This window comes from Nanorana parkeri, unplaced genomic scaffold (genome assembly GCF_000935625.1).
Source record: "Nanorana parkeri isolate BGI_ZX_2015 unplaced genomic scaffold, ASM93562v1 scaffold17, whole genome shotgun sequence".
In the NCBI taxonomy this organism is placed as follows: Eukaryota; Metazoa; Chordata; class Amphibia; order Anura; family Dicroglossidae; genus Nanorana; species Nanorana parkeri.
The window spans coordinates 3514411-3527338 of NW_017306285.1; the positions used below are offsets into that span (position 1 = coordinate 3514411).

A 12928-nucleotide genomic window follows, 5' to 3' on the forward strand; every position below is an offset into this window, starting at 1 on the left:
CCTATAGTAACTGGCCACTCCGACAAGTTATATCTCGTGCATTAATATATTACCTGTACACATGCACACGACCATACACACAACAAAAAGGAATCTGAACAGAGTACAGGTAACGTACGTAACGCGGTGGATTAAACCACCATAGACCACATCCTATTCTATAGTCTCAAACCGTTAATGCTGAAGAAGGCAAGAGAAAACTCTGGGCGGGGGTCAACATATAGCCTTCATCAAAAAGAGCCATACAAGTGTCCTGCAGTTCCGATTATGAGTTTTAAAAAAAAAGGAAATACAGTGTATCTTCGGTGAGAACACACCTTGAGTCATTGTTACATTGTTGACCTTAGAGTAAGTTTTATTGTGACTTTTGCAATTCGCCATGCTTACTCATTTCATGCCTGTGTTCTGGAGTTTTGCAGATTGGCCACTAGAGGGCGCTTCCAATTTGGCTCCCCTTCGTTCAACCTACCTCTTTAACAACTGCCGAAATGAGTTGTCATCTGCAAGGGGAGTGCATTGTTTTAGTGGGTCAGCTGACTCATAAGGGGGGCATTTATTGAACCAGCTGCGTATTATTTAAAGCACATACGTGTTAGCATGAATCTTTGCCTCTGTTTTGCAACCAAAGCAGCAGATTTAGCTCTGCGTGATCATACGGCCGAATAGCGACTGTCCGCCTATTTTCTCAGTTGTGCCACAATTGTGAGCACTACTTTGGGGATAAAGTTAACCTCACAACTGCTGCAGAACTTATAATTACTAAGCACTGTGATGATAGTCAGGTCTGACGAACCCCAAACTGTTTGGAGAGAATAGGGGAGTAGTACTGAACACAGTGTCACCCTCATTTTCCCCAAAATTCACAAGTCAATAACAAAAACGGTCAGAATAAATCTCATGTCTGTGCTAGACAGTCATGGAAGGTGACACATTTGACAAAACACTAGACACATATCCGAATCCCAATGCATCTGAATGTGTCCAAATACGAATTTCCATTTCCGAATTTCGGATCCTGTCCGAATCTTGTTCAAAAACGAGACTGAATCGTACATGTGACTTGTCTGGCCAATCAGATGTGTTTTTTGGTTTAATGCATCCAAATGGGTCTGAATACGTATTTTCATTACGACAACATGGGCACTATATACTGCATATACATATAATACTAAAGATGAGGCTCCTAGACCCGAATGGCATTCCAAATCCGAAAGTCCAAATTGCATTCGGGAGCTCCAGCATGCCATTCAGGTCTGGGAACCTCAGCTTTAGTATATGGCTCCCAGACCCGAATGACATTCGGGATCCGAATTTCCGAATTGCATTCAGGAGCTCCCGAATGCCATTCCAGTCTGGGAGCCATATACATATATTACTAAAGCTGAGGATCCCAGGCATGAATGACATTTGGGAGCTCCTTCGGATGCCATTCGGGTCCAGGAGCCTCAGCTTTAGTATTAATATCTGTATATGGTTTTCTGTGGTAATCGTAATGAATATACTGTATACGTTCGTAAACTCATCCCAAACGAACGAAAATTCGGATTTCGTCCGAATCCGAAACCCAAACCGAACTGAATTTCGGATCAGAATCCTGAATTCCAAAATAAAGAAATATCCCAACCGAACCGACTATTTTTCCGCAGCTTACAGGTCTAACAGATATGTTCATTTTCATATCAGCTAATTTATTAGGCTTATTGAGGGGAATTGATCAAAACTGGAGCAGAAAAAAATCTGGAGCAGCTGTGCACGGCAACCAATCAGCATGCCCCTTTATTTTCAAACCTTAACTGAACAAACTCAAGAGAGAAGCTGATTGGTTACCATGGGCAACTGCTCCAGTTTTGATAAATTTCCACTACAGTGTACAGAAAATAAATCTCTAAGTCTCTAACTTGGAGCGACGTTTTAGCAGCTTCAAACAATAAGACAGTTTTGATCAATGTCTCCTATGCATTTGTATTAAAAGAAGGAGCACTAAGGCGCAATCGTTGAGTATAACCGCATAGAAGAAAGCTGATCCTGCATATGTAATAAACAAATATAACCGACCTTATTGTACAAATATAATGATCAGAAACAAGTATTTTTCAAACTTTAACACATTCATAACATTAGTCACATCAAGCTGATCTCTTTAACATGTATATCTACAAAAACATTAATCAAACTATACCTTTTCCTTTAAAGTGACACTAAACTCAGGAGTTAAACCTTAAAAATACATTCAAGTACCTGAACTATTAATAAAAATGTCTCTTATTTGTGTATCACTCGGCTGTAGTTCCTCCAATCATCTCTGAATTGGTGCTAAAACTGTCCTTCCTTCTGGAGGGGGGCTGCTTGTGTTCCCCATGGCCCCATGGTCGGACAAATGCGTGTTGTAAAGTAGTCACCGCTCCAAGCTCGCTCCCAGGATGGACTACAAGCTCAATACAAAATTAGTAAACTAAATATGAGATTGTAGTCCATCACAGGAGTGAGCTTGGAGCGGTAACTACTTTACAACCATGTGGAACAAAAGTAGCCCCCCCTCTCCAGAAGGAAGGACAGCGATTCAGTGATGATTTGAGGATCTACAGCCGAGTGATACACAAATAAGGTCCAGTATTATAGTTAAGGTACTTGAATGCATTTTTAAGGTTTAACTTCTGAGTTTAGTGTCACTTTAAGTTAAAGAAGAACTCCAGGCAAACAAAAAAATGACCCATGTAGTGGGGCTATCCCGGCACTGCAATGGTAAAGTGCTTTATTTGTCTATGGGGCTCTAATAAAGCTGTATTACTCACCTGAACCTCGGACCTGCCAGCTCCCTCTGGTCTGGTCCTCACAGCCTCTTCTCCCCTGGACTCCAGCGGTCTAAGAGGTAGCCCCACTGCAAGGGTAAGCTTTTGCCTTTATCATGTAATAAACAAATATAACCGACCTTATTGTACAAATATAATGATAAGAAACAAGTATTTTTCAAACTTTAACACATTCATAACATTAGTCACATCAAGCTGATCTCTTTAACATGTATATCTACAAAAACATTAATCAAACTATACCTTTTCCTTTAAAGTGACACTAAACTCAGGAGTTAAACCTTAAAAATACATTCAAGTACCTGAACTATTAATAAAAATGTCTCTTATTTGTGTATCACTCGGCTGTAGTTCCTCCAATCATCTCTGAATTGGTGCTAAAACTGTCCTTCCTTCTGGAGGGGGGCTGCTTGTGTTCCCCATGGCCCCATGGTCGGACAAATGCGTGTTGTAAAGTAGTCACCGCTCCAAGCTCGCTCCCAGGATGGACTACAAGCTCAATACAAAATTAGTAAACTAAATATGAGATTGTAGTCCATCACAGGAGTGAGCTTGGAGCGGTAACTACTTTACAACCATGTGGAACAAAAGTAGCCCCCCCTCTCCAGAAGGAAGGACAGCGATTCAGTGATGATTTGAGGATCTACAGCCGAGTGATACACAAATAAGGTCCAGTATTATAGTTAAGGTACTTGAATGCATTTTTAAGGTTTAACTTCTGAGTTTAGTGTCACTTTAAGTTAAAGAAGAACTCCAGGCAAACAAAAAAATGACCCATGTAGTGGGGCTATCCCGGCACTGCAATGGTAAAGTGCTTTATTTGTCTATGGGGCTCTAATAAAGCTGTATTACTCACCTGAACCTCGGACCTGCCAGCTCCCTCTGGTCTGGTCCTCACAGCCTCTTCTCCCCTGGACTCCAGCGGTCTAAGAGGTAGCCCCACTGCAAGGGTAAGCTTTTGCCTTTATCTGGAGTTCTTCTTTTTTTTTAAATAAGGACAGGCTTCTGGTCAGTGTAGCCTCTTGAAGCTGCTGACACACATTCGGTTTATTTCCAAAAACTGAAGCTTAGCATGCCAATACGCTGTATTCAGTAATTTCAGTAGCTATTTGAATTAGCGGAGTCTTCTTTGCACCATGTCTATACTCAACAGCTATAATAATAATCCTGCGGAGATATTTAAGAGTAAAAGTGCTGAATTAGGTACCTTTAGCAGGAGAACATGATGCTCCAGGGCTCCCTCCAGTGCCTGTCACATGACCAAAAGCCTAGGGGGTTGGTTATGTGGGTTATGTGATCGTTGTCGTATAAGAGGGTCACTGTTTGCATTGGCTGAGGTCATACGACTTAGACTTTTGGTCAGCACTGGTAGGAGCTCAGAGTAGCACCTCTCCAGGGGAAGGTAACTAGCACAAGCCCTTCTGGTGCTCTTTATATATCCATCTCAGCCAGACAATGAACATAGATTTAAAGCTAACATTTCAGTAAAAGTCCAATTTAAGACCATGTGACTATGGCCAGCTTTCAAGAGTATACGAAGCACGACCTTACCTGACTATGACGTACATGACGGCACAGTTACCCACGAGCCCCACCACGCAGACGATGAGGTACACCACCACAATGGTGACCTGGACCCCGAACGGGAGGAAGCGGTCGCTGGTACTGTTGAACATGCTGTCATTGAAGCTGCCGTTGAGCAGGAGCTCTCGAAAGAGGTCCGCCTGAAAAAATGCGTCGGACAAAGGGAGATCCATCTTGTTTCTGCAGGACAAAACAAGACAACATCAGGAGAGGGCAGCGGGTCATGCAAGAAGGGAGGAGACTGCTCTTCTGAGGATTCTAATTGCCTGGCTCGCTAATTGCTTTGGCATTAGCACATCTGATACAGTCACAGGGCACACACTATAAGAATAAATTACGAATTTTCACTTGCAGCATGCTCATTTTAGCTTTGTGATGCGCAAGTATAGAAGCCAGGCACGGCCAGGCATCATGTATTTCCAGAAGAAGAAAAATGGCAGCCCATGCATTCCTCTCTTGACAGGTGTACATTAAAGAATGAATTACATAGTTACATACAGGGGCGTAACTAGAAATCACAGGGCCCCATAGCAAAATTTTGTATGTGGCCCCGTGATTGCTAGTTATGCCCCTTGCAGAGCCCACGTGAGAGTGGCCCTGCAGAGCCCACCTAATATATACCAAACAGCCCACCTGAGAGCCCACCATAGACTCTCTATAGTGGGTTCTGCAGGGTCTCAGATGGGCTGCACACCTCTTACCTGTCAGCGATGTCCGCCTCTGTGTTCGCCGGGCCCTGCCTCCTCTTCCGTCCGGTTGAATAAAGACATATGTCCATCAAGTCCAACCTATTGTGTGTGTGTGTGTGTGTGTGTATGGTCCTACTGATGTGTGCGTATGTATAGGTCACTGTGTGTTCTCATTCTTAAGAGTACTTGCACCCCTGTATATTACGGTCCCTAAGGAAATCGTCCAATCACCTCCTAAATCATTCCAGTCATTCAAGTCAAAAAAGATGCATTCCAGGGACACAAACTACCAGCACTGAAAAGTGAATATCACAAAGCCCCATCCATGGGAGATTAGGGCAGTGCCTTGTATGGAAGTTTAGCAGTTCCTTAAAGTGGACCTTTCAGTAACTTTATAAGTCTCCATGAATAAATCACTGACATGACACAGTATACAGCAAAAGTATAATTTTCCAAAAGAAAGCTCCACCTTTTACCAATAACAGCAGTCATTGAGCTCCAGTCAAGTGACCCTTGCCTAGGCTCAGATGATGTCACCAGTCTGCTGCAGGGAGGAGGATGATTGGAGCAGTGTAAAGGGGCAGTGTGGCACCACTGCACACTTGGGCCACTGCTGGTGTGTTAGAGCTGCAGTCCAATATACTCCCCCTGCACACTGCTCCAATTAACAGGACTCTCGCTCCCTGAGCATCACTGTTGTTTGGAGCAGTGTGCAGGGGGGATTGCGGCACTGCTGCAGGCTTGTGCTACTGCTGGTGTGTTAGAGCTTCAGTACAATATACTGCCCCCTGAACGCTGCTCCAATCAACAACACTTTCACTCCCTGAGAGCACTTTTGTTTGGAGCAGTGTGCAGAGGGGAGTGTGGCACAGCGGTCCAATATACACCCTGAACTCTGCTCCAATTAACAGGGCTCTCACTCCCTGAGCAGAACTGTTGTTTGAAGCAGTGTGCAGGGGGCAATGCAGCACTGCTGCAGGCTTCGGCTGCTGCTGGTGAGTTAGAGCTTTAGTCCAAAAACGCCCCCCTGCTCACTGCTCCAAACAACAGGACTTTCCCTCCCTAAGCAGCTCTGCTGATTGGAGCAGTGTGCAGGGGGAGCGTTCCACCACTGGAGACTCAGGCTGTTGTGTGTGAGTTAGAGTAGTAGTCCATAATAACGCCCCCCCCCATGCACACTGCTTCAATCAACAGTGCTGCTCAGGGAGTGAAAGTCCTGCTGATTGGAGGAGTGTACAGGGGAGCATATTAGACTCGAAGTGAGGGATCTCACTCCCTCAGCAGCACTGTTGATTGGAGGAGTGAGCAGGGGGTTCAGATGGCATTCTTTGGGAGAGCAATGGTCAGACTCACCAACATAATTTCGAGCACATGGTATTTTAACCCTTGCTGCGGCACTTGAAATGCAAATTTTAAAAAAAACCCTGAAATCAGCAGATTTATTGCCGTATAGGGACCCTGGATACATCAGTAATCAATACAGAGTTCAATTGAGCTTCAAGCTTCAGCAAGAACACACAACAGAATGATTAGGAGTACCCGGGTCCCGCTCTGCCAGGCAGTACCATTGTGTTTCTCCTTCTTGCTGATTGTTTAATGCGTTTAGCATAAAGGATGCAATAAACCATCACACCTGGTAGAGCGCTGGTCCATAAAATAAACTGTCACTGAGCAGCCAGAAGATCCATTTTCTCCACTCTTATTTTCTAAACTACTTTATGCCCAGAGGGATTAAAGGGCCGTCACACATCAATGACACCATGGCCAAAAACTTTTCTGTACATAAAAAAATGCACATTAGTGACACTGTTAAAGAGAACTAGTCATGTAAGTCTTGGCTACGGCTTTACAAAGCTAGCATGAGCACCTGACAGAAGGACATGTGCGCAATAACATCCAGGGGAAGGGCTACGTCCTACTGAAGGAACCAATGACTTCTTCCTAATGGAGTTCTCTTCTTACTTAAATCCTAATTCCAGGCAGACATAAAAGACACATATGAATGTGGCTTGGTATTCATTAAAACTAGGGATGCACCGATACTTTTCAGATACCAGTGCCGATACTTGGCATTTTCATGAGAACTATCAGGGTTGCAGCGGTTGCAGCTGGGACCGGGCTCTGGCACTCCACCACTGTCCAGAAATCATTAGTCTGTATTGTTTTAGAAAAACTCTCACATGACAATAAACAAAAATGTATCAGTACTCGTATCTGTGAGGACTTGGGTAAGTATCAGTACTTGTACTTGAAGAAATGGTATCGGTGCATCACTTCTATATATTTATAAAAACAAAATCATACATATAAACAGAGATGTACAAATCCCAGGAGCTCCGTGTGCTCCTTACAAATGACAGCTGCCTCCTAATTTTTTAATTTCTCTCTAGTCTAGTCTTGGAGCTCAAAAAGTATCTGTACTAGTACTTGTACCGAGTACGGTACTTGGTATCGGTGCATCCCTAATTATGATTAAAACATCATTCAAGCATGTTAAACCAAAGGCCAAAAATGTAATATATTGCCCATTACCAGTCCTTAGATCTGGTGGCTGCATTAGTTTTCCCTTTTAGGCTTCTTATTTCATTTTGTATCAATGTATCATGTATGCATCAATGTATCATGTATGTGTCAATGCACATTCATCCATGTATAAAGCTCAGTCATGTAGGTAAGACTACCCTCAGTTCTCCAACCACCAAAAGACTGAAGGAAAATGTCTATAGTTCTTCCAATAAGAACAGTCCGCAATTGGCACAGTGTCACATGGTCATCGGTCAGATCAGATGATGCGATCGGTAAGGTTAGCGCCTGAAATGTGAAAGAATTTCTTTTGCTATAGAAAAGCTCCGGTGGGTTTTTTTTTTGTATGTGTATTATCTTTTATTTGCCTGTCTGAAGGATAAGAATGGGAGGTAAATGTCACAAGATTCTTCTACACAGATGATTACATTGGTGTGAATAGCACTCAGAGCTCTCGGCAGAGCCATGCTTACCATTCAAGCCACTGAATTGTATTTTTGCCATTGTTAGGTTGGTGCGGGGCACTTTGCTGCAAACTGGTTACAGGATTAAAGCTTTCCTTCCTGCATGGTAGTAAAAATGTAACACTTAAGCAACCCCCTCACACTTAAAGCTGAACTCCGGGATAAGCAAATAGTTTCTAAACACAAGAGTCATGTGTGTTCTTCCTTGAATCTTGGTGAGCTTTGTGTCTTTCTTCCAGATCTGTGCAGAAATCCAGTGTGAGACTTTATGTAATAAAGACCACTCACTGCTGCTCTCTCTCCTTGTACAAGGTGACTTGTCTGGTCTCTGCCCCCTCCTGTAATAAAGACCGCTCACTGCTGCTCTCTCTCCTTGTGCAGGGTGACTGGTCTTGTCTCCACCCACTCCTGTAATAAAGACCGGTCACGGTTGCGCTCTCTGATTGTGCAGGGTGACTGGTCTTGTCTCCACCCCCTCCTGTAATAAAGACCGGTCTTTAATACAGGAGGGGGCGGAGACAAGACCAGTCACCCTGCACAAGGAGTGAGCAGCAGTGGCCGTTATTACAGGAAGTCTCAACCTGGATTACTGCACAGATCTGGAACAAATACACAGAGCTCACCAGGATTCGAGGAAGAATACACGTAGATCTTGTATTTAGACAATGTTTGCTTATCCCAGAGTTCAGCTTTGGGGAAATGTTTTAAGTTAAGTAAATGTAAGTATGTATAGGTATATTAAGCATCAGAGATTGTTGATCCAGGGAATATCCGATTGCCTTATGGGATCAGGAAGGAATTTTTTTCCCCTGTTGGAGCAAATTGAACCATGCTTTATAGAGGGTTTTTTTGCCTTCCTCTACAGGGGGTAATTGGGGGCATAGCCTTCTGTTTAGGCTTTTCTTTTTTTTTTCTTTCATATCTCTATAGGTTGAACTCGATGGACTTGTCTGTGTCTTGTCTGTGTCTTTTTTCAACCTGACTAACTACGTAACTATGTATTTTTTAGCCTTCAACAGCTCATAAAGCCTCTCACTGACGCTACATTGCCTGTGTGCCTTAAATGATGCCTCTTGATCCGATCATCTTCTTCCTTCCACTTGTTTCCAGCAATCTCTCCAGTGCTGGTGCCGGTCTCTGATCCAGTGCTGGTGCCGGTCTCCTCGTGTCCCACGTTGTCTGTCCGACGTGCACGCTCCCGGCTACGTGCATTCACCTCCACTGTGTCTCTCCTCTTCTCCCCGCTGGAGCTCTATCCTGCGCATTGCGCCCGCCCCATCATCCTGCTCGGCCGCTTGAGAAGCTCCAGATCTTCAGACGGGAGCGAGTGGCGGAGACACAGGTAAGTATTTACCTTTTTAGTAACTTTTTAAAATGTTTTTGCTTATATCTACTGCCTGCTAGCAGTAGATTTATGCAAAAAAAAAACAACAGAGACTTTAGTTATACTTCAACTTATTCAGACTCTGACTCCATTCACATATAGCGTTTGCCTTTCCCGCGGAAGACTGTGCGGGACAAAAACGCTAAAATGTTTAATCTGCACAGATGCTGCTCATTTGCGGCTATTAAATAGCAGCGAACTTGCTTAATCTGCCCTTATATCGCGCTTGTACTATTTTGGGGTCCCCGCAATAGTCTGAACAATGTACATTAAACGAAATTGTTTTCTCTGTTTAGACCGACTCTGCACGTATCCAGTCAGCCGAATACGCGCGGACAGCCGCTCCAGTGTGAATGGAGCCTTATGCATACTAAGGCCCAGCGACTTCCCCGCTGTACATTTAGCTCTGCTTCCAGGGCTAAATGTAGAAAACAACTACCTGCCCGGCGCCCGGAACTGCATATCCCATGCATCGGGAGATAGGAATTCCTCACCCCTGCTGCCCCTCTACTCCCTGCTGCCCCAAAGCCGGGCCTTGGTTGGCCTTGTGGGAAATTCCGCCCTGTACATACCCTGACTATGGTTACTATGACTCTATTTTCTTGGCCTTCCCAATATAAGTATGCCGACTAAACAACAACCTCACTGTACAAAACATGACTCCATCAGTGCCAGAGATTGGAGAGACAGCAGAGAGTTTTTGTTTTTGTGTTTTTTTTTTCCTTTGTCCTGCTGCTGCAATTTCCTTTCACTTCCTGTCCCAGAGGTACAACATCTTAGACAGCTGTCAACTGAATATTTGCCCCATTGGATGATTTCCCCTTACTTCTTGCTCTGGAGAAAACTCTAAAATGTTGGGTTTCCCACATTGATGAAGGATAATATAGAAGATTGGTAGATAGATAGATAGATAGATAGATAGATAGATAGATAGATAGATAGATAGATAGATAGATAGATAGATAGATAGATAGATAGATAGACATGGGATACATAGATAGAGAGAGTGAGAGACAGAGAGGCATGGGATACATAGCGAGAGAGAGAGAAAGAGAGAGAGAGACATGGGATACATAGATAGAGAGACAGAGAGAGAGAGAGAGAGAGAGAGAGAGATAGATAGATAGACACATTTAGTGACCAAGCCTTTTGTTTTCCCTCTCCTATCTATGGTTGGATGACTGCATAATCCCATAATGCCCCTACATGATGTGGTGACCAATTGGGAACAAGTTGGATGAGTTGGCGGCCCACAAACCCCCTGTAAATTACCGGGGGTCACTAATTAAAGCAGAACTTTTTATCAAAAACTAGAATTATTATTAGGGAACACATGGAATATCAGGTTACCTCCACCTGGCACAACTGTGGCCCTTCATCACTAACTCTAAAACTGGCCCTGCCTGACACCTGCTAGCCTGAAGTGTAAAGCTCCCATAAGTACACAGCTGCAGGTACACAGGTGACCTTCTTGGTGGGTTCGATTCTTGCCCAGACCACACAGTCTGCAATCACTAGCGTGGTCCTGAGGACACTCAGAAACTCTTTGTGCCCCAAGCAGACCCCCGCTGTGCTTAGCAAAGGCCGAACTCTGCTGTGAAACGAGCTCGTCTCCCACAAAAATGCATCCAAAAAAGTAAAACGCAGTCGCAGGCAATGAGCTACAGCTTATGTATTTTTAAACATATCACTTGACTTGGAGGTCAACCTTACATACAGACACCTGTGCAATTCCTTAGCGTTCCATGCCGCCTGTTATGGTACAGCGCCACAGACCATGTCAGCATCACAGCAAGTAGTGTTAGCGGCCTTCAAGGGACCACAAACACTGCAGCTAGACAGTTCTTTCACACGGAGACTGTTGGTGATGTTTTATCCCAGCCAGACACAGTTTACATAACCCTGGAATGTCACAAACAGTGTTCTAACCTTTTACAGATTGGAGGGGGTATAAGCGTGACGTCACGTATGTGACCGTGCCGAGACCCCGCATCGGTTATGCGGTGCCGTAGGTGAAAATGCCTTCACTATGTTGTCATATTTGTCTACATGAGGAAAGTAAGAACACAGACTTGTGTCCCCAAATCTCTAGCAAGTGTCACAGCCAGACAGTTGACACTTTAGGGCAAGTGACCTTTGATAACAAGACGTCTAATGTTGCAGACAACCCATGGCACGCATGCCGCCTATACATACCCTATGGGGCCAAATGAGACATCAAGGTTTTCTTGAGGCCAGTAGCAACATACAAAGTAGAGAAAGTCAGGTCGACCAATCGGCAGTGATCTCTCATTAGTTCCTCCCGCTGTAACCCGAAGAAAGGTTACGCCTCATTGGTGCCTGTGCGGGCTATGGCACTTCACACGTCATCATTGCTCTACTCATTAAACAACCCCTAATTGAAACGGCTTTGGTATCAACTGTACACAGCCTGCAATCGTTTCGTGCCTGTACGGCGTACTCTGCGCCTGAACGGAGTTGCGGGATCAAAATTAAAGGCCACCTGTGGCTCTGTTGGACTACAAGTCCCAGCATGGCTAGGGCTTCTAAAAAGGAATATGGTATGTGAGCCACTATACTATTCACAGTAGCAAATGGATTTTAAGAAAAGATGCAAGCCTGTGGTTTTTTTTTTTCAAAGCAGTTGTAGAACTACAAATCCCAGCATGCTTAACTGGTGCTACGGCAGCTGCTTAGCCACAGGTTGGTTCCTCCGCAGTATGAATGTGGATGGTCATTGCAACCTGTAGCAAGCAGCATCTATCCATCCTGGCTATGTATGCATTATACCCCCCTACAGCAAGCACACTTAAGGTCAACACTGCAAAGCCCTATAAGTCACTGTTGCCGCAAGTGGCTTCCTATGCAAGTGACGCAGCTATCATTGGGGAGGAGGATGGGACTTACCCTGATACACTCAGGATGCTGCGAGTGGTGCTGATGCTGCTGTCGGTGATGCTGGCTGCTGATTCCACCTTTCCCAGTACAGAGACAGCTGCAGAGCCCTGGCCGGGGAGGGAAAGAGAGGGGGAGACAATCACATCGATACTCCGGAGGGGTGCAGAGACACGGGGAGGGAGGGAGAGCTGGCTGCAGAGAGCAGGGCTGGGATTTCTGCATTAACTCACTGTGCTGTACAGACAATGGGAGGGGAGGAAAGCACCGGCTCAGCCTCAGACCTGGGCTGAAAGGGGAGGAGGAGAGACACACATCTCACGCACACACACTTGTTAAATTAAGGTGTTAAAGGGTCTGCTGTTGCAGGAGGACTGAGGGGCCCCCAGAGTGGCCCCCCGTGGCCAGCAACGCTGAGGCCAGGGATGCCACAGCTGCCCTTGAAGGGTTAACACTCTTCGATGCAGAGATTTTTCCACCTCCAAGGGCAACTGAGAACATTGGTTCAGCCTCTTAGCTAGGGAGAAACCAATACCTACAGATATCAGCTTGGCGAGAGACGAGGGGTTAATGCAAACT

General features: G+C 44.8%; 1 protein-coding gene across 1 annotated transcript in view; it reads right to left on the reverse strand.

The window, feature by feature from the left end:
- OPRL1 (opioid related nociceptin receptor 1) overlaps positions 1-12447 on the reverse strand; it is a 42095-nt gene extending 29648 nt beyond the window's left edge. Inside the window, exons 1-2 of the mRNA XM_018559999.1 lie at positions 12362-12447; positions 4362-4574 (exon numbers count right to left, since the gene is read on the reverse strand). Coding sequence (XP_018415501.1) covers positions 4362-4567 — 206 coding nt within the window. The 5' untranslated portion in view covers positions 4568-4574; positions 12362-12447. The remainder of the gene's footprint in view (positions 1-4361; positions 4575-12361) is intronic.
- Between the last annotated feature and the right edge of the window lie 481 nt (positions 12448-12928).